General features: G+C 49.6%; 7 protein-coding genes across 7 annotated transcripts; 2 read left to right on the top strand and 5 right to left on the bottom strand.

The window, feature by feature from the left end:
* Positions 1 to 906: 906 nt before the first annotated feature.
* N7496_001521 (uncharacterized protein) lies at positions 907 to 1,330 on the bottom strand (the record flags this gene model as incomplete). Its single annotated transcript, XM_056694452.1, has 4 exons — positions 907 to 986; positions 1,055 to 1,166; positions 1,224 to 1,241; positions 1,295 to 1,330. 4 exons carry the CDS (start codon positions 1,328 to 1,330, stop codon positions 907 to 909), a joined length of 246 nt encoding a protein of 81 aa, XP_056561181.1.
* A 345-nt stretch (positions 1,331 to 1,675) lies between these two features.
* Positions 1,676 to 3,734, top strand: N7496_001520 (Zn(II)2Cys6 transcription factor; the record flags this gene model as incomplete). The annotated part of the gene is made up of 3 exons (XM_056694451.1): positions 1,676 to 2,219; positions 2,284 to 2,812; positions 2,867 to 3,734. 3 exons carry the CDS (start codon positions 1,676 to 1,678, stop codon positions 3,732 to 3,734), a joined length of 1,941 nt encoding a protein of 646 aa, XP_056561180.1.
* Positions 3,735 to 5,219: 1,485 nt separating this feature from the next.
* On the bottom strand, positions 5,220 to 7,742 carry N7496_001519 (PDPK1 family serine/threonine-protein kinase; the record flags this gene model as incomplete). Its single annotated transcript, XM_056694450.1, has 2 exons — positions 5,220 to 5,573; positions 5,634 to 7,742. The coding sequence occupies 2 exons, from the start codon at positions 7,740 to 7,742 to the stop codon at positions 5,220 to 5,222; spliced, it is 2,463 nt and encodes an 820-aa protein (XP_056561179.1).
* An 875-nt stretch (positions 7,743 to 8,617) lies between these two features.
* On the top strand, positions 8,618 to 9,166 carry N7496_001518 (uncharacterized protein; the record flags this gene model as incomplete). The annotated part of the gene is made up of 1 exon (XM_056694449.1): positions 8,618 to 9,166. One exon carries the CDS (start codon positions 8,618 to 8,620, stop codon positions 9,164 to 9,166), a length of 549 nt encoding a protein of 182 aa, XP_056561178.1.
* A 640-nt stretch (positions 9,167 to 9,806) lies between these two features.
* N7496_001517 (class I SAM-dependent methyltransferase) lies at positions 9,807 to 10,625 on the bottom strand (the record flags this gene model as incomplete). Its single annotated transcript, XM_056694448.1, has 1 exon — positions 9,807 to 10,625. The coding sequence occupies one exon, from the start codon at positions 10,623 to 10,625 to the stop codon at positions 9,807 to 9,809; it is 819 nt and encodes a 272-aa protein (XP_056561177.1).
* Positions 10,626 to 13,714: 3,089 nt separating this feature from the next.
* On the bottom strand, positions 13,715 to 14,515 carry N7496_001516 (uncharacterized protein; the record flags this gene model as incomplete). The annotated part of the gene is made up of 1 exon (XM_056694447.1): positions 13,715 to 14,515. The coding sequence occupies one exon, from the start codon at positions 14,513 to 14,515 to the stop codon at positions 13,715 to 13,717; it is 801 nt and encodes a 266-aa protein (XP_056561176.1).
* Positions 14,516 to 17,957: 3,442 nt separating this feature from the next.
* N7496_001515 (protoporphyrinogen/coproporphyrinogen oxidase) lies at positions 17,958 to 19,876 on the bottom strand (the record flags this gene model as incomplete). The annotated part of the gene is made up of 5 exons (XM_056694446.1): positions 17,958 to 18,965; positions 19,052 to 19,402; positions 19,502 to 19,582; positions 19,713 to 19,782; positions 19,860 to 19,876. The coding sequence occupies 5 exons, from the start codon at positions 19,874 to 19,876 to the stop codon at positions 17,958 to 17,960; spliced, it is 1,527 nt and encodes a 508-aa protein (XP_056561175.1).
* Between the last annotated feature and the right edge of the window lie 2,453 nt (positions 19,877 to 22,329).

Raw genomic sequence — 22,329 nt, 5'->3', positions numbered from 1 at the left:
CCAGGGCGGTTTCCTTCGTCGTCGACAGGATACCTATCAAGAGTAATGGAATACTTCCCGGAACGAATGCCTATTGGCAGTTGTTTAGCCATTGCAAACCGGTCAATTGCCCTTCTTACGAAGGAGCCATGCAGGAGAAAAGGAAGGACCCTGGTTTGGCGGTAACTCCTTCATAGGTATAATGTGAGGGCAACTTAGCAAGATTCACTAATACATACTAATCAAACCAAGCTGAGAAGACTGAAAGTTACACGGGCTAAGCCTAATAGGGCTAGTGGTCGTGCAAATAACAAGTCAGTTCAATGTTAAATTGCGGTCTAACCAAGGGCTCGCGCAGGCCTTATCGGTGCCCAGCCTTTGGCCCTGATTCTAATTCCATTTCTGCCCGTCAAGTCAAACCCCACATGTGAGGGATTTCTCGGCGACTATTAACCTTGGAGACCCGTCGTTGGGCTGAGACGCGCGCGGCTTTTATTTGATTCGCGCAGCTCCTGCGTTCTTATCTGGAGCCAATAGTCCAAATACCTATCGACTGTTTACCCCATTTTTTTTTCTTCAAGGTGCTTACTTCTCATCGTAATCTATAACTAGATAGAGAGTCATGATTCAAAGAGTTTTTCATTTGCTCCGTTTTGACATCTTTCGTACACGCTCCTTGCAAATCGCAGCCATGCTGTTACAGAGCCACAAGTAGCAGAATGAGAGGGCGATCAATACGTTTCAGCCAAAAGCGCACGCAGAGCTGGATCTCACGAGGATACAAACCCCCTTGACCGATGGCACTGCTCGGTATGAGAGATGGAAAGAAGAGAGGAAAAAAAAAGAAATGAGATGAAGATTCAAATTGATGGGTATCATGCAGTTTTGTCACCAAACGCCAACGGAAGAAAGAAGATCGATGGGCCGTTACAACTTGTTAGGCGGCTTTCCCTTCATCTGATCTTGAATTTCCTCCTTAAAATATCGAACGAACTTATCGAGGGATCCTGCCAAATAATAACTGATCAGCTGTACAGTACAACGAGGCTACCCATTTCGCGACCGGGGTTCGTACCTTTTTCCTCGAGGGTTGTCCGTGATGGCTCCGGAGGTATACCGTGACGAATCTGCTCCACGCGTTGATGAACGCGACCGACCATTTGATGGAAGAGGGGGCTTCGGATGAGCTGGATGGGGGGTTAATATCGTGGACTTGCGATGAGATGCGATGGATTTCAACGTACTCGACCGTACAACCAGACCTGCAAACCGTTAGCGGGGAGGCACGACCTCAACAACACTGGAATCCACTTACCTCCAAGGCCCGCAGCCCGAACAGATGGAATACCATATCGACAGGTGGTGATCGACTTGACTTTGTTCAAGTGATGGACTTAGATGGTGTTCGCGGAGGAGAACATGGAGAAGTCCTCCAGCTTCGTCTCCTTAGGTAAGCCCCGCACCGAATTACCCGGCGGGACTCTGGGACCCGCTGACTCTTTCCCAGCACAACTTTTTGACAGCTGGGGAAATGCTCTGTCCCTGAACTACTCCAGTCCAGCAATGACGGAGTGGCCTTGCCAACGATTCACAGATTCCTGACCGCGATGGGGAGTACGGAAGCACTCTCCAAATGGCCAGCCTCTTTCAACTACGATTCTAGAAATTCACATCTCCAACTATTGCGACTTCGATCATGACCAAGGGTTGCTATACCTGTCGACGCCGTCGCATTATCTGCGACAATGGCCAGCCGACTTGCAGAAAGTGCCGCGACGCCGGGAAAGAATGTCTGGGTTATCAGAAGCCGCTGGTTTGGGTGAAAGGTGGCGTGGCTAGTCGAGGCAAGATGATGGGTCGCAGCTTCGACGATGTCAAGAAACCAGACGGCGATTCCAAAGCCCAGAGCTCTACTCAAGCTAAGACGACCGCGGCGACAAATACTTCCGGCTTTGGGTTCTTCTCCATCGCCGAATCTTCCTCTGCTACGAGCTCGCCGAGCTCTGGAGCACATACGAGCCCGGAATCCGATACATATGTACAAGAGAGCGTGGAACACGAAGGCTTGGAAAATGCCGACGAGGAGATAATGTATGGGTCGGGCTTCGCAGAAGAACCGGACAACAGGGTGGTACATGTTCCTCGAGCTGCCTCTACGGATTACATTCAAGCCCCGTGGGGTCTAGTAGACCCGTTGTTCAAAGACATGAGTCAAATGTCTCGGTTCTATCTTTTTCACTGTATGTTGTGTAAGCATATGCTAAGTGATAAATTTGACCTTCCTGCTGACTTTTGTGTGTCTAGACAATCAACATATGACCAACGACTTTGTTGTGTATTCTCAGTCCAAGAACCCATGGCGCGACATCATTTCTCTAGTCGGTGACTCGCCGCTTCTCGCACACGGGTTATGCGCCATGGGCGCTCTACACTATTCGTTGATGTCGGACTCGGACTCCTCCCAAATGCCTTGGTCGTCGAACAACCTCTTGGCCAGCAGCTCACCTCTTTCGCCCGAAGATATTGAATCCATCGTCTCCCCAGCAGGTAATCGGCGGCCATCTTCAAGGGCATTCAAACACTTCCTTGAATTCAAGCAACGCACGCTCCATCAGCTGTCCAAAGACCTGTCAAATCCCGTGATGCAAAAGGACGACAGAACATTGGCAACTATCGTCGTGCTTGCTCTTCTGGATATATTCGAATCGGGAAGCGGAGCATGGAGTTATCATATCGAAGGCGCGAAGAAGCTCTTGAGGGACCGTCCAGAGAACAACCTCGGCCGAGGTATCCTTGACGGACTCGAAACCTTTGCTATTGACGGATGCTTAATGTAAGAATTTCCACTGTGCCCCCCACACAAATACCCAACTAACCTCTTCCCCAGTATGGAAATCATGGGTTCAACTCTCGCCCGCCCAGGCGCCCTCTCTAAACCATTCTACTCCGCCGCCATGGGCCCCGCCATGCTCAAGCGTCTCGAAGAAACATCCTGGGTCGGCTGTCCCGCCTACCTCCTAGAAGTAATCTTCTTCATCCACACCCTCTGGTATCCAGACTCGGAAATCACCACTGCAACCCCTCAACCATCCGCCCTCCCCGCCTCAATGCAACAAGGCCAACCCCTCTCCCTGGAATCATACCTGGCCCTCCTCCAGGGAATCCGCGACTTCGACCCCGTGGCCTGGGCCCACCACATGCAATCCTCCCATTTCCTCTCCGACCTCTCCACCCGCATCGCCCTCGCAAGATCCTACCAAACAGCCGTCTACCTCTACACCAGCCGCGTACTATCCCGCACCCGCGAGGGCTACACCCCTCCCTGGGTGGACGTAAGCCTCCCCGCCGACCACTCTGCCGTGGCGAGCGACCTCCTCAATCAAATATGCTCCGTACCCTACTCAGATCCACACTTCAAATGCCTGATATGGCCTACATTCATCGCCGGTGCCGAATGCCGGCGTACCTCCCAGCGTCCCCTTGTCCTGGAAAAACTCGGTGCTCTCTACCAAGCCGTAACGAGCGTCAACGTTCAAAATGCCGCGTGGGTTCTGCGATTGATGTGGCAGAAACATGATCAAAAACGGCGCGAGAAGTGCTTGAATACACTTTCTGATCTTGGGCTTGAGGATGTGGATGGTGGTGGTGGAACTATTAATGTCAATATCGACCATGATGATGACGAAGATTATGATAATACGTTTGACTGGGTTGATGAGTTGGATGAGTCACGGCTTGATTGGCTGTTTATTTGATATAGCGTTTGCCAGGGGAATTCTTGTGTATAAAAATGGTCCGGTGCTCTTCTTTCCTCTGCCAATTCGGGCTTTTATTACTTGTACATAATCCTGATAAGTGTTTATTAATGACTCGGATGAAATTGAAAGGCAGTCTTTTACTGACGACCATATACTACATTAACATTGATAGACGGAGCTTTCCTTTTGTAGACTGTTCGTTGGAATACCAGTATTCTTCAAATCTCCATGTAAACCATAGCACGTTAAGCCTCACCTTGAATATTCGTACACGCTATACTTGATATACAAAGAGAATAATAAAAGGAGATTCGTCCTCAAGAATCCTTTTGTAGGTGTTTATAGTATATCTGATTCAGATCAAAAATTCATGATATGCTCGCTTAGAAAGATACTTTTCTCAGCACAGAAAATTCATCTTAATCGCCACAAAGTGTTCAACCAGCTCGGCGGCAGCAGAATTGATAGAAAAAAGAAGGGAAAGGAAAAAGAAAAAAGCCGGGTATATCAATTTTCGAGTTCAGCCAAAGGGAACACAGACTATAATCTGTCAAGAGAGGAAAAGGGGTTAAAAAGGAAAGTTGCAGAGAAGAGTTAAGTGTGTGAAAGAAGGAATTGAAAATTGGGAAGTGGAAAGAAAGTCACAATGAAGGTGTTCAGCCAGATTAATGGTGAGTAGTAAAAATTGGATATGCGGGGGTAAGCAAGGAAGGTGACATGAGAAATTCAAGAGAAAGAAAAGAAGGTATCGAGTCTTGCTCGGGGGTTCTCAAAAGCACACGGGCGAGTGGGAGAGGAGTATAGAGGTAAAACATTCATGTTGCGAAATGGCTAAACAGCTTCTCTACCGTAGCCTCAACAATAACCCGGCAGTAAATCAACATCTCGTAGACACAAAGAAGCCAGGTCGCCAGATGCAGAAAGGGGGAATGGAGATAACAAAGTATAGGGGAGAATACCAGCTGCGTTGCGAGGTTTGTCGACAATATGCTTCAGATCAAATCAGGGATATATAACAATTGACCGAAGCAAGACACAGAAGAGAGACGCGAAGAAAAGAAGTAAGACTTGGAATAGACGCAAAGCAACAGCAAAGATGGAATCACGCATGCTCCCTTCCAGTTCTAAATGCAGAAAACATATTCCAAAACGAACAAAACACGCTCGTCACTGTAAAATGCAAAAAGGGTAGAACAACCAATATGCAAAGGAAACACCGTACTTTCTGTACGCTTGAAGCGGGAAGGCCAGTGGGGGGATGAAAAGGAAATAGCAATAAGATGGGATCAAGGCCCCGGTAGCCAAGAAAAGACGTCCGTCAACGGCTGGTAGCATGTAGCGAGGACAAGGCCGCATGCCTAGGGAAAAAACCGAACAAGAGTAAAGTCTAGTTCATATTTAAGGAACCTCTGGGGGTTGGGTGCAGGAATATCATCTAGCACAAATCCCTTCTGGGGGAGCAAGATGGCTAGGCGCCAATGTTTAGAACACAGCAGCAAGGCCGTTCTTCGAATGGCGTCGGCTGAATCTCTTCTTCCCCTTCACCGATTCCGAGTCGTTGGCTTGGTGCTTCACCAAGTGATTTCGCCCCGGAGGAGGCACATTGGCCTCATTCTGAAGCTCCGTACTCCGATCGAGTGTGTTGGCATGACTAGAGAACCCAGATGAAATATCGCGGAAAGCGTCTTCGGCGGAGTAAGGGCCAGCACTTTGATGCATTGAGGCCATCTCCTTGGCCCGGTCCAGTGCATCCAACCACTCTTGCGCTGATACCGCAGTGGCTCCGATATTGCTGGAGGAGGGCTTAGGATCTTCAAAGACGAAGTGTTTATCTCTCTGTAGTCATGTTAGTAAATTGATTTCATCGTCTATAACTTGTGTTCGTCGACGACATACCGTGTCCACAATCCACGAGGAGTGACCCTTGGCATCCGTCGTGCTTCGATAGTGTGTCCCCGGCGCAAGCAGCGAAATCTCTGTCTTCGCTTTCTTTTCGTCGCCGCCAGCTGCAGCCAAGATAATCCGCGCGGAGGATGTAACCATCACCAAGCGCGATCGCTTCTTTGTTGCTGTGCCCGAGAAGAAACGCGAGAACTTCTTGGGTGCCTCACTCTCGCCACTGCCATTCTTCGATGTCGGACTGTGCGATGCGGGCGAAGACAAGACGACCATGTTACCAAGTTTCAAGATCCGTTCGTTCGTCTTGCTAAGCACAGGAGACCACTCGATATCCAGCTGACTGGGAGGAGGTAGCTCGGTGACTACTCGGGGGAGCGCACGCGAATTGTTGCTTGTCGCATTTGATGGCGCAGTCGAAATGACCGGAGGAAAACTATCACCACCTTCGCCACCATTGAGCTTGATAGGCTCACGCGCGGGAGGTACGTACGCCTTCAATCGAGGCGCCTTTTGCTTCCACAACTCCGGGCCCCATGAAATACCGTCAAAGAATTCATGGTTCTTGATATGCTCAATCTGTAGACGACGAGCGGGGTCGAGGACAAGAAGACGCTCAACGAGGTCGCGAGCCACCGCGGGGAATCCGATCGGGAATTCGTAGTCCAGTGCAACAATCTTTTGGAAAGTCTGGTACTCATTACCCGCCTTGAAGGGCGGACGACCGGCCAGGAGTTGGTAGATGATGCATCCAAACGCCCACAGATCACTAGCCTTGCACGCGTTCTTGTCAACCAGCAATTCCGGGCTGACATACTCCGCGGTACCAACAAAGGAGCTTGCTCGTTCCTCTTCAGGAATCTCGGTCGAGTCGATCGGTGGGATAGAGGTCTGGCTTTCGTCCGGTCGCCGCGTCTTGAGGATCTTAGCGGTTCCAAAGTCGGTAATCTTCACATACATCTGGTGGTCCAGCAACACATTCTCTGGCTTCAAGTCGCGGTGGATCACGCCACGTTTGTGCATATAGTCTATCGTGTCGAGAATCTGGGCGCCGTAGAACCTGGTGCACTCTTCATCAAAGGTGGTCATGCGCTTCAAGACCCCAAGGAGCTCTCCTCCTTTGCACAGGTCCAGTACGAAGTAAAGTGATCGTTCATCCTGGAAGGTATAGTAGAGGCGGACGATACCCGGGTGGTCGGTCAGACGGTTCAACGTGTCTTTCTCGATGTTGACGTATTTAACCTTCTTCTCCTTGATGATGTGTCGCTTGTCCAGAATCTTGATGGCGTATTCCTTCAAAGTCTGTCGATCCGTCGCAAAAACCACCGTACTATAGGATCCCTCACCGAGCGTGTTTCCAAATGAGAAATCCCGCACACCTTTCTTGATATACCGAGCGACCGTCTTCCCGTTGGCATCGACTTCCTGTCGCACCGCGACCGCAGCTCCACGGTCCTGCCAATCCTCACTGCTGGGCGCGGGACCGTTCTCCATACCGTAGGGTGTTCGCGACATCTGAGCTGTATTCCCACCACGGGCATGTGCTCGAGACGATTGTCGCATTACCGCCGGCCCATTGGCCGGAATCTGAGCTGTGCGGTAGGAGCGATCGCTGTGTGAGTTGTCGCGCGCCAGAACCCCCGCTTGCAAAGCTGCCGACCCGCCGCGGGTGTCTACTCGCGAATGTGATGTGGAAGTGGACGAAGCACCAGAATCGGTTCGTATGCGATAGGTATTATCACGCGGGAGAAGAGAGGAGACGGAGCCGTTGGTGTAGACAGAGGAAAGGGGGCGGTTCGGATTTGGGGGCGTACCAAACTGCTGCGTCGAGTAATGTTGATGGGAGGCCGACGCTGATTGGGAGGGATCAGAGACGGGATAGATGACGGAGGAGCGATTCTCGTTGAACGGGGGATTGTCGAGAGGCGCAGGAGGAAAGGTCGTCGGGCGCTCGTCGAGCGGCGCGGGAACTTGTGGAGGTGTTGATACCGAACCGTCCGGTTGAGCCGTTGGAACCGGACTGGCGACCTCAGATTGGAGGGGTGAATCGTCCGGATTCGCAATGCGGAGCCCTCCCAGCGATTGGGAGAGACTGAGATCTCCGTTCATGCCGGGCGGAGGACGGGCGACCGGTGAGATGAGAAGGTGGGCGTGTTGGGGTCGGAGAAGAGAGAAATGTCAAGATTGGGGGTGGATTGCGTGGGCTCGCCAGGGGAAGAAACGAGAGGCGGCCGACGGACTAAGACGGCGAAGGTTGACACCGCGGAGGCATGGTCCAGCGAGAGGATATTAGGGGAAAGGATAGGGAGGGTGATGGAAAAGGATCAGCGAGTGAAGAGAGTGAAGAAAGAAGTTAGTGAGAAGAGGGGGGAGAAGAAGATCAACAGGAGGCTCCGTTGGTGGGTTTAGTCTCGAGGGGGGGCGGAGCATGCGATTGACAGCTTTTTAGGAAGTGGAAATAGGGATGATTATAGGATTATCTCAGTAGTTACTCCATAGTTAATAATAGCTCGACAAGGAGGAATGGAGACTGCCTAATAAGCACGGAGTTGGTAGTCCGTGTAAATATGGACGTGTATATACTAACATCTGTCTACGAAAAGAATCTATTTTCAATCTGCTATAACTCTACATTCTCATAATACAGATGCATTTCAACCATACTATTAACCACTCGATTATCCATAGGTGACTGTCAGAATATCTCGAGTATACGATCTTGTCGGGCCTCGTCGTCACGACTGCATTGATGCTACGGGATCAACCTAGATCTGGCCTCCAGAGATGACATGGTGTTCCCTGGAGAGATCCATGATGTCTCATATCGATCAAAATAAACTAACACGTCAAACACTCGATACTTTACGCAGGACAGGGCAGACCGACTGCTCTTGCTCCGTGGTGATTTCCTTCCCTCTCTCTCTCTCTCTCAACCTTCAATCTCACCAACCAAGACAACACAGATCAAACAGCCACCAGCCAACATGCTGAGACGACCTCCAGCCGTGATTTATCTGACTGAAGATGATCTTCAATTCCACCTACCACGAATCTTCGCTCAGTCCCTCCCAGTCAATATTGACCACCTGAGCCTCGAGGAAACGGACGAGAATGGTGCTGATCAAGACCCAACCTCTGAAGTCCAACAGCCCTCGACCAACGATCCTACCGGTCGGTTCGATCCTCATCATCCTCTGCATGGCTCGAATGAGAGTCTCTCGTGCATGACGCGCTCCTCTCCAGCTGTAGCTCGGACGCACCCAGCGTCCCTCCCTGCTTCGATGATGAATGGTTCGACCCACCGAACTATTGTTGACCCAAACCAGGCTTCCACAACTGCTGCCACCACGGCCCAACTGATATCATCTAATCTCCCACAGACTCGAGCTTCCCGGCTTCGAGAGCCCTCGCCCTCGCCCTCGCAGCCAAGGACCGAATTGACCATCCCGCCACAAGAGTTTCTAGATCCCCACATCCTCCCATCCCCAGACCGCAAGAAAGGTCGGTCTGCTGTCCCTGGAAGTCAAAACTGACAAGGGCGTTGATCGTGCCACACCATCCAGCATCCAGTCGTTGACTAGGCCCTCGCGCAGAAAATCACCGTCGTAGTCATCCCCAGGATGCATGGACCACTCTAAACAAGGATGAGTCGCGGGTTTCCACCTCCCAGTCTTTCCGCCTATCTCCCACTGCCTTTCCGGATCTGACCATCGACCTTGTTCCACAGCGGGACCTAGCCTTAGCGTCTACAGAGTCTTACGAGGCAGGCTTGGCCGACACGAAGGTCTCGCCCACGATGGCGGATACCAACTAAGAAATTTGACGCCATTCCCACCTGATTTGGTTATTTGAAGCTTTCTGTGCGGATCGAAGGCGTGTCTGAATCTCCGATGGTGGCGTGCCGGGCTGGATTACGCGCGGTCTGCGCTTGCCAGACGCACACATCATTGTTGCTAACTATTCATCTTCCAACCCCCGAGAGAGTGCATGTTTTTATGCTCTGTGCTCTGTCTATCTTAGGTCTATCCAGGCATTTCAATATCCCAGCCCCTACTCATGCAGCAGATCAAGCTGACCACCGGTTTGAGCTTGGCTAAGATATCAACATTATCAAATACACTTGTTTAATCCCGCATCAGCCAATCCGTAAATGCCCATTAAAACGGTAGCTTCCTATCGAGCCTCCGCCGCGAGGAGTAAGAAAAACGGCCGGTGACGCTCAACGCTCCACTCTGGATGCGCTGCAATATCATCCTGCGATGGAGCCCAGTCCTTCAGTCCTGTCAAGGCAAATCCATTCTCCAACAACAACGACACATATGTCTCCGTCGTTCGATGATACTTCCTCACCCCATCAGTACCCAGCCAGCTCGTAACCCGTAATCCTTCCTCGCTATAGGAATTCAACGGCCACGCCTTGCCCTTGCCCTCATCAACCGGGACATCAATCCAATCTGCCGCAGGTCGAACAGGCGCGGAATAGATCGGATGCTCCACAGAGAAAACTAATTTCCCGCTCGCAGACCCATTGCCTTTCTTCAAAAAAGAGTGGATCTGCCGAAACAATCGGCCAAGATCTTCGATGTAGTGCAATGTCAAAGAACTGTAGACCAGATCGTAGGATTCGCGGTTAGGATTCTCATCCAAGGTGATTGTTTCAAGATCATGTCTTTCATAGCATATCTCCCCCGGGAAAGTGGACGCTGTATCTGCATCGAATGACTTTGCTTTCTCAATCATCTTCTCGGAGATTTCCACGCCCTTCACGTAACTGGCCCCATTTTCGCGGGCCCAGCGGACAAACCAGCCATATCCACATCCCAGATCAAGGACTCGAGATTGTGGGAGGGCATTGCTGGCTGAGCCGAGAATCATATGGCGCAGGGATGGCCATTCTGGTGCTGCGGCGAGTCCTTGCTGAGATCGCTGCAGTGTACTGTACGCCGAAAAGAACTGTGGGTCGTCGTAGATGTTTTGTGTTCTGGCATGCATCTTGAGGTCGGGCAGTGCGCTAGTATAGCAGTTGTTTTTTTTTATTTCATTTTCTGAAATTTGGATGCGACTGAATCTTATATCGAGAAGTCGTCTTTTGTGACGGAGCCATACGAGCTCCGAGATCCGTGATAAAAACTTTCCTCATTCGGTGCCCGCCTCGGTTGCAACAAGAAAGAAGAGGACAGTATCGCCATGACAGGATGAGTTCCACTACTGCTCTTCTCAATGATGTTAATAGTAGTCCAAAGGAAGATGTAGATAGAGTATTTAAAATCGACCAATCAAATCTTGAAATCATTCTACATGTAGGTTTAGCTAGCTTATCAGGTAAGCAAGCCCCGGGCTCACTGCGATGCATTCCCCAAGCTCTAGAACAATCCCCGAACTGCTTATTCTCTTACATACCTGCCGCTCAATGTCTCAGTCTATCCAAAGAACAGTATGTGTCTCTCAGAGTCTAGATTTAGGCTGAAACATACAGCCAAACTGCCCAAAGCTATGTATAGTTCCCGGGCGGAGAAACAACCGCCTCCGCCCACAGTTCGGTCGCCTTTGCCGCCCCACGGAATGACGCGTCCCTCCTGTCACGGCCCTATTTATGGAATTTTCACGATCGACCAAGTCCAATGCTTGGATTTATTAAGCCTTCGGCTCCCTCCGTCGATGCTGCCTACAGTATCTCTGGTCGTAACATATATAGGGTTAAAATTTGTGCTTCGGCAGAAGTTCGCTTATGCTGATGTTCTCGTATTTGCACCCCGCCAGGCTACAGCCAAGTCTTTAGTCTGATATGCATGAGAATTAAATATAGAAGCACGGAAACCTGGAATTGCATCGAAATTCCACAGGTTTCATACCCCGCAAATCCGGATTTGATTAGATTCGGCCTCGATGGCTTATCCTCCCTCTTAGGATACGATAGTTGAGACATTCTGGGGAGGTAGTCCAGTAGAAAGATATCATGTATTGTTATCTTGCGTCGATGCATGAGAAACATACGTCATGCAGTGCATCCATCATGCTGACCTGGTCGAGCTCACAATTGTTGATTATTTGAGCCTCGGGATATCTGGTTACACAGCCCAATTCACTACCTATGAATAGATCCAACAATTCAAAGACCCGGGAGAGCCACGGTGAACTTGACAACGCATATTATGCATCATATCGAATGGGTCACAACTTATCTATAGATGGATATACCCATTGCGGTAGTGACATTGCTCATAGCCATCGGTCATACTCAAGAGATTCATGCTTCATAGTTCTCGCTTCCCATAATGAAACATCTTCAGAGCGGTCAAAACTAAAAGTTATCAGTCAGATCCGGCTTGTTCATGTTCTCGCAGTGCTGGATACTGTAGGAGTAGCTTCTCCTCTGTCTGTATGGTGCAAGAAACTTCGAAAGTTTCACAAAAGCAACCAAAGTAGAAAAGAATCAAGAAAGTACTCAAGACACTGACCACTACAACAAACGGGACCCTATATTCGAAGACTCATGAGATGACTATGAAGATTAATTAGAATAAGAAACCGGGAATTCTTAGCTCAGGAGAAACCAAAATTGACCGGTAGGAGAAAAACCGGCGAGACACACCTGTATCGTGGAGAATATCTTTGATGATGTCTTGATAATAATACACAGCATAATAATATAGATACACACTTTCCCATAGTGAGGTAGACGATAAGCGCCAATTGTCCAACCCCAATTTTCTAAGGCAGAAAGTCCGGCAGAATTCACATAACCTACAAAAGAGAAAAGACAAGGAAGAGGGTAGTTAAATCGGTACTACAGTCATAGCGTCACCCTGGCCTAAAGAAGAAGGCATCAGGGCAAAGGCGGCTATGAAAGCGGTCGATAAGTTAACTAATTATGGGGTTTGAATAACTGGCGTTTATCGTCCGCCCCACCCATAGGAGACAAACAATCATACACTAGCCATTACTCCTCATGAGAATCATCACAGTCTGAGTCCGACTCCGAATCTTCCTCCTTATAAGAACCATCTAAAATAGACGGATGTGATTTCACTTGATTTGTAGCAATATCCAATAGGAAGTTAGCGTCCCCTTTCTTATTAGAACCTGCTCCATCGAGAAGAGACTTGTACTCGTGCCTAAGCTCTTCAACAATTGCTAGGAGCATGTTCTTTGGCAGATATCTACCAGGTGTGCCCCAGTATGGCTTGCCGTTCTCATCCTTTAGAGCACCCGCGGCTTTTGTTGGACTTTTTGCTTCATTGTGTTGCCAAGCAAGTCGTAGCACCTGGATGCAGTAATGGAAATAGAGATACCTTGCTGCAGGTCGAAATGAAGAGAGGAAATGTAATTTCCGGCCATCAAGCTCTCTGAACGTAAGTAGGGTGAAGCAGTAAACCCGAGAGTCCAGTTGATCCTGTTTTGGTACCGATGATTTCTTTCGGATCGGTCACGCATTCTGAGTCGTCGGCCTTGGAGTCGTTGGCATTCAGAATATGATGGCGCGTGCGTTTATGTAGGGCTGCAAGATCCGCCTTGACACTCTCTGGCGACGAAAAGTCCACCCATAGCCCGTGGGCTTTGTCCTTGTCCTCATTCCCTTACGTAGCCCACGTCTTCTTTTATGTTTCCTATGTTTTCTCTTGCGCGTCGACAACGGGGACGTTGTCTTTTTCCAAGCCGGCATTGTTACAGTACATGTTGTAGTTGCGGTCCTACGTCGCAACGCATGTGACGGCACACGTGATTAGTTATTTCTTATTCCACGTAGCCAGCCTAGCTTTAGAAAGAATGAACACATTTCTGGCTCATCACACAACATGGATGGTCTACGGGACCGCTTAGGTAACCCCATTAAGATTTTGTATATCCACACTTTCGGTTTCTCCTTACGGCGGTTTTCCTCCATACAAGATTCATTGCCACAGACAGTTCGCCAATATGAAAGAATCAGCCGTGCCCGTGCTTCAAACTATGGGCAAGCTGCTCATTTGCCCGTATTTCTCCTCGCGAGACTTTCGCTCTAGCGTAGATCCATCACATCCAACCTATCCTCCTGTTTCATAGATCAACATCGAGGGTATCCCCGTGCAAAACTCATTGGCCTATTTCGCCTTCTCATCGACTGCCGGGTGACTGATAGTCATAGTGCGTCCATCTTTGAACTTAACCACCGCCTTGATAGATTCGATATCATCCGCAGGGACAACTTTCGTAATGATTTGAGTCAAGACATCCAGCTTCGACTCGGATTTCTCACAAGATCCTCCGGTCTCATTCCCAAGAAGCCAGTGTTGCTTCAAGTACACCGCTCCTATAGCAAACACCTGTGCAATCAGAATCGACGAGATGAAGCGCGAGCTAACAAATGCCCACAGTGGCCTGCCTATGGCTGCAAACGCAGTTGCGATTTGTTCGCCATGGCTCGATCGTATCGCGTTGACTGCGGTTACGCCTGCGGCCGTGGTCATCCCTATATAGATGGGTGACCATGAGTCACTATTAGAAGCCCACCAGGAATCGACTGCCTTTTCTAAGCTTGTATGGTTGTTGAGGGGAATAATTCGGTACGATTTGACATCTGGGAAGATTTCGGAGATATCGAAGCAGCCTTCCTGGAAACGCAAGGCATTGGTCTCGCTGCAGTCATCGGAGTTGGAGAAGAGGACTTGGTGCTCATCATCGGTCTTGTCGTTCTTTGTGATGCGGACGTACTTCACTCCATCCGATTTAAAAGGTGTACACTCTGCGCTTGCATCGCCACTCCATGTACCCCGCCGGACGAGTTGATCACTCTCGCACCCAGTGCCGGGGGACCCGTCAAAGTCATAAAAGTCTAGTTTATAACCAATCACGACCGAGGCCATGACACTGACTGTGCAAAGAAAAGCTTGAGAGAGCAGCATAGTGATGGTTATAACTCGAGACGAATAGTTGTTGACAAGTCTAAAAGATTTTGGGGCGAGTGGAAGAAAACGGTTCCTTTACATACCCCAGCCGTGGTGCGGTTCTGAATCCAACTGCCAAGGTTCTTGAATATTTCCTGAATGTACCTACCACCAATCTGCGTGTTGGCTCTGTAAAGTTAGTTGCCCGAGGGGAGTACGGGCGCACAATCGTGCCATTTAAACACCAACAATAATGCTTGGCCGACGTCGATGCGGGGGGCCTTGCGGATGGCGATGCTCTCCGCCACGCGATCAACGCCCACCTTAGGGGCCAAGTCTATTTCAGAAACTACATCCCTCTCTGGGGCTTTTTTTCATCTAGAGAGCAGCGAAAAATAAAGAATTTTGCGGAATGATGAAGAACGAGTATAGCCTGAAGCAAGAGACACGGGAAATATCAGATGAGATTTCAATATACAAAATTCAAGGTTTAAAAACACTCAACCAGGTTTCCAAGAAGACTGGTGAGCTTAAGTTCATATGCCAAAACAGTCAGAACATGACTATTCACTTAGGAGATCACCGTACGAGATATACCGCTATTACCAATCTTAACAGTGCCAGTTTTGTCAATCTACAAAGGTCTGGGGGTTAAGAGGCAAGGTACAGAAAATCATTATGAGACCTAGTAAGTTATATCACGCTTTTCAAAACTATCTACTAATGATTTCTCGGTCATTCTAGCGGCGTATAAGAACAACCAGCTGGGATCGGGAAGTCTGGCTTTCCACTATATAAAGATCCTGATATTTATCCCTATGACCTCACTTCCGCACTGCTGAACCCCTGGGCTACATTCCTTGAATTAAGGCTGGACCTCCCTTCTGTGCGGAGTATCATGCGTTTTTTAGACGCTGGAGTCCGAGAACAACAACATACTGTACTCGTGGGAAGCTATCTTTAGCTGCTAGAAGGGTCCTTTGACCTGCATTTATATGAACAGACAGTGCATGGTTTTCCGCCACCCTTATGCCACAAGAGCCAAAGTCAGATCGGGGCACTTGGTAACCTAAGATTGTTTAGTAAAGATGGAATTCTATCCAACTTTTATTCTCTATCGACCTTAGACCACTCCTCATTTGCCCAACACGATCACCAGTAAACAAGCACTTGCATCGTTGTCACTTATTCAAGGATAAATTATGTATCAAACTCAGTGTGAAAATGGGCAGCATTCAATTTCCTCTAATGGTCTCTAACTTAAGTAAAGGAATAACTATCCCTTCGCGGGGTGGATTTCTTAAGTAGATAGGACTAAGAGAAAGATTTGAAGTAGTAAGATTAACTAAGCCTATTCTAATAATTCTATAGCCTTTATACTAATTCTATAGATTTATAAGTAACTATTAAGGTTATATTGCTTTTTGAAATGCTTCTATGTTAGGTAGAGCTGGTAGAGCTGCTGGGTAGAAGACGATTTGGATACACCATCGACCATCAAGGAAGCGAAGACGTATAGGTCAGATGGACATAGGTCCAATATCATAGATCAAATGACATCTCCACCACGACAGATATCTCTAGGTTATTGGGTCTTTTGTAAGAAATAACCTCGAGCGGTACGCGACGACAATGTAGCCATACTCAGTTCTCCTCTATATCGCTTACGCTCACGGTTCTCAAGACGTCTCGACATTAGATAACTACAAGTATGACAGCGACGCCTGCAGTCAATACCTGATAATTAGCGACCATTAGTATCCTGTCCTAGTCTCTTTGAATACGCGTCAAACAAGCAATATTATCAAGCCCTTCAATGGAGCCATATTACCATATGATAGACTAAACTGACGTGCTCGCATACTAAACTACCCGTTGACGACGCATCTCAGCCCTCAAACATTCAGACCGCTCTGCACATCAAACTTGAAACACGGCCATCAGTTAGCCGTCGGCAACTTTATCTCTAACTGCCGCTCGCAACGTAATCTCCAAAGCCGGTGGCTTAAACTTTCATGGCAGCCTGATAAAATAAAAGCTACAAATGTTGGATACCCACTAGTTAATCTCATAATCCGTATCTTTAGGCGAGCGCTAATGACAGCCACCAGGGTCCGTCACTCGCCGGGAGACAAGAACCAAACACTGCTGTTTAATTACGGAGAAGAGCCCTTAAATGGTCATGGTGTATAAGGCTCCGGCATATTGATAAGAAGAACTTTCATTTCATCAAACCTTACTGCAGACAAGGCCTGTTTCAACTCCTTATCTTCGTTACATATCGCCATCCATCCACGCGTCCTGGTTCAAGCCGTTACGCTAAAATTTTCGCCTTAATCTGCGACGATGACAGCCCGGCATACACTCATACAATATGTACAGTACCCAAATTTCAATCCTCCCAAGCGACGAACCCGAACCACTCAAATCCAGGGCCCAATCCCCCAAAAACCCTTCATTCGCAACAATGCAACTATAATCTATAGATAGCAACAAAAAAGTACTCCCTACAATGGACACTGGCTACGGGTACCCTTCTTCCAATTCCACAACCCTCAAATTTTCAAAACACGGTCGTACCAACTTTGACCAACCACCAAAATCCTAAAATCCTCCCAGAATCCTCCCTATTAACCCCCCAATCCAGTCCTGGTCCGGCCAGCCACATTTTCAGTCTGTGCAGACGATTGGAGAGTATCCCAACTCCACCGCTAGTCTTGGCTCGTGGGGGCCCACATAGTAAACGCCACCCCAATCTCCCCCTCGAACTCAGCCGAACCATGGCGCGGGCTGGACGCGTCCGTTTTGTGATGGAGGTTATGATACCCGGAGATCATTGGTAGTTTTATGTAGTAGTTGGTCGGATACGTATATGCGCTTGTGTGCTCCGTGTCCGTGCTGTATGTACCTATGGCTCGACGCTAGGGCTGGAGATGCATCAATATTTTGTGCTGGCTTCTTGTCTATCGCTGTGTGGTGGAGTGAGGCGTTTCGGAGGAGGTGAGATGTAGTGGAGGTCTGGGTTGGCTTGGGACCAGTGAGAAGGACACAAGTCGATGCTTGATATACGTATTGTCTACGAGGAATGCAAAATCCATGTTCATCAACAGGCTTCAATTAGAGCAACATCACCGCATCAAGCAAGTCTAAAAAAGTGTGTATCGAGAAAAGAAGGCCCACAAGCAACGTCCAGCTCTAGGTGACAAGGGGGGAAAAGATGAGGCGGAGAGATAGATGTGGAAAGAAAAAAAGATAGATAGTGTGTAAGAAGAAAATGGAGGGAGATATAGGATAAGAATCACATGAAACGCCAACAAAGATCATCTCCCAGATGCCGCTTCAGATGCTCCCTTTGCATGTGTATTTTTCCCGTGACAGTGTGATCTCGTGCAAGTGTACCAAAAAAGGAAAGGAAAAGAAAAAGGCATTCAGATGGAAAGAAGAGAGAGCAACAAATTATCTACTGCTTCTTGGCGAAGACCTGGGCACCATCAACCAGGCGGCGCTCGGTGTTCTGGCGGCCGTTGACAAAGTCAGGGTAGTTGAGGGTCAGCTCAACGGCACCGTTGACAATGTTGTCGACAGCCTCGACACCCAGCATGAAGGAGTGGTCCTGGTTGCCGACCTCGTAGCGCCAGCTACCGAAGCGACCACGAGACCAGATACCCTTCTCCTGGAGCTTGGGCAGGATCTGGGTGAGGGCACCCTCGCGCTCCAGAGAGGGAGTGGGGTAACCGTGGTCGAAGCGGCGGTGGTAGGTGGAGACGATCTCATCACCAGCCTTGAGCATGTCGGTGTTGACCAGACCCTGGATGGAGTCGGCCATGAGGGTCTCGTGGTTGACGGGCTTCATAGAAGACTCGGAAACCTCCAACATAATGGACCAGTAGGGGCCCTCCTTGGCCTCGTCGCTGCTGGGCTTGGAGCCATCAGCCAGCTGGAGGGTAGGCAGCTTCTTGGAGGCATCGGGCTGGTTGTAGGGGGAGTAGTTGGAGAAGATGGTGGCACGGTAGAAGGGGCAGTTGTCCTCGGGGAAGTACAGCCAGCACTTGTCACCAATGCGCTCGGGGCGAGAGCCACGGATACCAACACCGATGACGTGGGTAGAGGAGAAGAAGAGCTGCTTGGTGAGGGGCATCAGCTCCTTGTCGTCCATGGCCTCAGCCAGGAAGTCGACAGCCATGGTGGAGACCAGCTTGGAGTAGCCAATGGTGGTGCCGTCGGCAAGGGTGACGGTCTTGTTGTTGGCGTTAACCTTGGTGACCTTGCCCTTCTCACCGAAGCGAGTCTTCTCCTTGGGGAGGGTGTTGGCAACGGCAATCCAGATACCACCGGTACCGTCGCGGGCGGGGAAACGGAAGGTAGCGTTAGGACCCCAGTTACCGGCGGTCTTGTTGAGGATGACGTTGGTGGTCACGGCCTTGAGGTTGGGAGCAGCGACACGCTCACCGAGCCAAGCACATTGCATCTGAAAGCGGAGGAGGGTCCGTTAGCCTGGGAACATGGGGGCGAGGCGTGGGAGGCCAGATGAACGGAGATTTTATTATCACTTACCTTGGTGGTGGGAACGGCCCAGACCTTGTAGTTGTAGGGACGCATGAACAGGTCGGCGATACCAGTACCCATCATACGGACGATCCACTCGTCGAAGTTCTTGGGCTTGGTGTTGGCAACGCGAGCCTCCATGGCGGCATCGATCATGCCGTCAATGCACTTGACCTGCTCGGCCTTGGGCAGCATGGAGATGTTGTTCTGGAAGGGGTAGGGGACCCATTGCTCCTGGCAGCGGACGTAGGAGATACGCTCGTGGGTGTACCAGTCGTCCTCCTTGGGGAGGGCCTCATCGATGCAGTCATCGAAGTACTTGTAGTGGGAGAAGATAACGTGGCCACCGACATCGTACAGCTGGAAAGAACGCAGGGGAAAACTCAGGTCAGCGATTGTTCGAATTTGCGGAGGGCGAGCGGAGCTCTCGTCCAGGGACGGGGGGAAAGGTAAACATACGAAGCCCTCAGGGGTCACATCAGTGGAAGCAAGACCACCGGGGATCTCGTTGGAGTCGATAATCAACCAAGAGGGGCCATCCTATTTGAATTGGTGTCAGTTTGGTTTTTGATTCTCGCGCTTACCCCTCCATCAACCCCTTATTTTTTTTCGGGGACAGAGAGGGGGAGGCTTCACCGCCGAGTTCACAAGGAAAAGAGAGAAGACTTACGATCTGGTTGAGACGCTTGGCCGCACCCAAACCAGTCGGGCCAGCACCAATGACGAGAACGTCAACAGTACTAAGTGAAGCAGTCAGTTCGGGGATGTTCAATGGAGAGAGGAAGAGGGTTCGGCGACGAGGACGAGGAATCCTTACATGTCGGGGTGGGTCATCCTGCCTTGAAGGAGGTCCTGGAAGCTGGGCACGCGTTTAAAAGTTCGACGAGCGATGTTCAGCATAAGAGAAAGCAGTAGCAGCAGAGAGACTGCGAGAAACTGGCGAGAGAAGGGAGACGGGGAGGATGATAAAGGATGAGGATGGGGGTGAAGGGAGGAAAGTGGGAGGAGACGACAAGCAGTGGTGTACCGTGGACGGTGGACTGGTGGCCAGGAGTCCGTGTGGACTGCGACTTTTTGGTGTGGGCGGTGGAGACGACAGTCCAGAAGCCCGTCGTGCTTCCGCACAAAGTTAAGGGGCAGCCAATGGATGGACTCCATTCAGGGGGCATGGAAACGGACCCGGTACTTTCCAGTGTTTCCAGTCGTGTCGTGAGTGGGGTGCCGTGCCTGTTTCAGGTTTACATTTTGTGTCTAGACGCCCTGGAGGCACTATGGAGGTGTATGAGAATGAATAGATTGAGCCACAATTATTTGATATTCATTTTGTACTTCATATATGCAATAGGTACGGAGTACAGTCTGCAGACTGATAGATTTATCATCTGATTGATCAGATTCCCTCTTTACACTCGAATTAACTGCGAGCTATACGACCATATAGCCAATTCCCTCCCCTATTGATACAAGACCGTGTCCTCGTAGAAACTAATAACCGAATTCCCTTTCCTTTGCCTTATCACACTCTATGAATGCAGCCAACGACCAGTCTAGCCCCCTTGATAACGATCACATTGTCCAAAAGACCATCATTAATGGACCAGTGGCGCTGCCGCGAACAGAGAGGGCTGCCCCATACTTAGAGGAGGCACCGGATATGGTCAACGACACACCAGAACACGTACGCTTAGGCCTGGGGACCTGGGGGAAGGAAATTTTTTTTTAAAAAATTATCGCCCCTTTTTTGTTATTTTGATTCCTGGGTCAAATGGATTGTTTTTACTTGATTGCCAAGTCTTTTTAGTGATCATCTCATTCGCCATCACAGCGCCACCTGCCGGACCCTGGTTTTTAAACTATCAAATCTATCACAAACCACGCAAGGCCGTTGGGTCTCCAACTTCAGAGAGGAGGGGCAGGGCTTATCATGATCATTTTAATCCGTCCACCACAGGAATTCCATATAACATTGCTATTGGTTACTTTTTCCTAAGACGATGCAATCCCCTTCTACATCCGACAAATTCATCCCCTCGGCCTTGGCAGCAGATTTCAGGGTCTCGGCACGAATTAGGAATGTTGTTATCAGCTTCCTATCTCGGAGTATTTTGATTCGCATCTTCGAGGGGGCGACACTTACTCTAGTTGAAGATTTTTTTATTATTATTACTTGCGGCAGGCAAGGGGAAGAACTGAAGCAGCGAAGAACGCTTCCCGATCGGTTCTTCGGGCGGGCTAAAAACGCCACCGATGTCGTTTGGCACGTTTGGAGGGACCGCTAAGCTCTGGTCCTGAGAAATTGGTGTCCGTTAGTGGGTTGTGATACAGCGACTAGTATCGGTTGTTGCCTCTTGACGTGGATTCTCTATGCTCTGGTAAATTCGTACAGAAGGATTCTGATACTGTAGTCAGTGTCTGGTGACCTATAGAGTAACAAACATTGAGAAGTAGTTTACTTAGACTTCCTTCGAGTGTTACAGCTTGCGTAACCTATGTGCATGGATCATATCGAAAAGGCCCGACACAGTGTTTCTTTTTTCTGCATTTCAATTTCTTTTTGTAAATCTCTTTCCTTCTACAGACTGTGGTCCTTGAACCCTTCGCGGACCAGCATCCGTAGGACGATCGTCCAGCGGTCCTCCGAGAGATCAGGGTATTGAGCAGCGGTACGGCGTGTGCGCACTGTGCAGGCGAAGAAAGGGTCCACTGATTGTCCGTCCTTCCCTACCCAAGACGGGAAGACTAACGAGGATCTTCTCAGTGAAAGAACCAGGCTCCGATCTCATTGATCGACAAAGTTGCCCCGAGAAAGTTCTTGAACCAGCCTCGCTGGCAGTTGTTGGCCCCTCATTTCCTTTCTGTAGGATGATGGATCTCTTCCATACGGAGGACGGACAACCGGGTTGGTACAGTGCTACAACCACTCTTACCCAGCGGAGAAGGATTTCAATATGGATGGCTGCAGGGGCCTATGGCATCTGGCATGAAAAAGGTCAAAAAAGCTTCTTTTCATCGGGGGGCAAAATAGAGATTTGGTCAACTCTCCACTTATCAGTCCTCCCCCCGTTCCCCGGGCCTTGCCAGGCACCGTTTCGGTGCTTCTTCTTTAGCCTCCCGTTGGCTCTGGATTGTTCCCTTTTTCCACCCCCCTGGTTGTGGAGACAAGTCCCTGGATGGAGGGGGCAATGGCGTCAGACACAGCCTCCCAAGGCGATCGCCGCATTCTCCACTCGCAAGGGACCAGGGCGGATGCAAATGGCTCTGAGGGTCGCTGAACGCGGGCCCGGTGG

This window comes from Penicillium cataractarum, assembly GCF_028827025.1.
Source record: "Penicillium cataractarum strain IBT 29864 chromosome Unknown utg000001l, whole genome shotgun sequence".
Lineage (NCBI taxonomy): Eukaryota > Fungi > Ascomycota > Eurotiomycetes > Eurotiales > Aspergillaceae > Penicillium > Penicillium cataractarum.
Note: the sequence above shows the minus strand (reverse complement) of the source record. Positions and strands in the feature narration are given on the sequence as shown.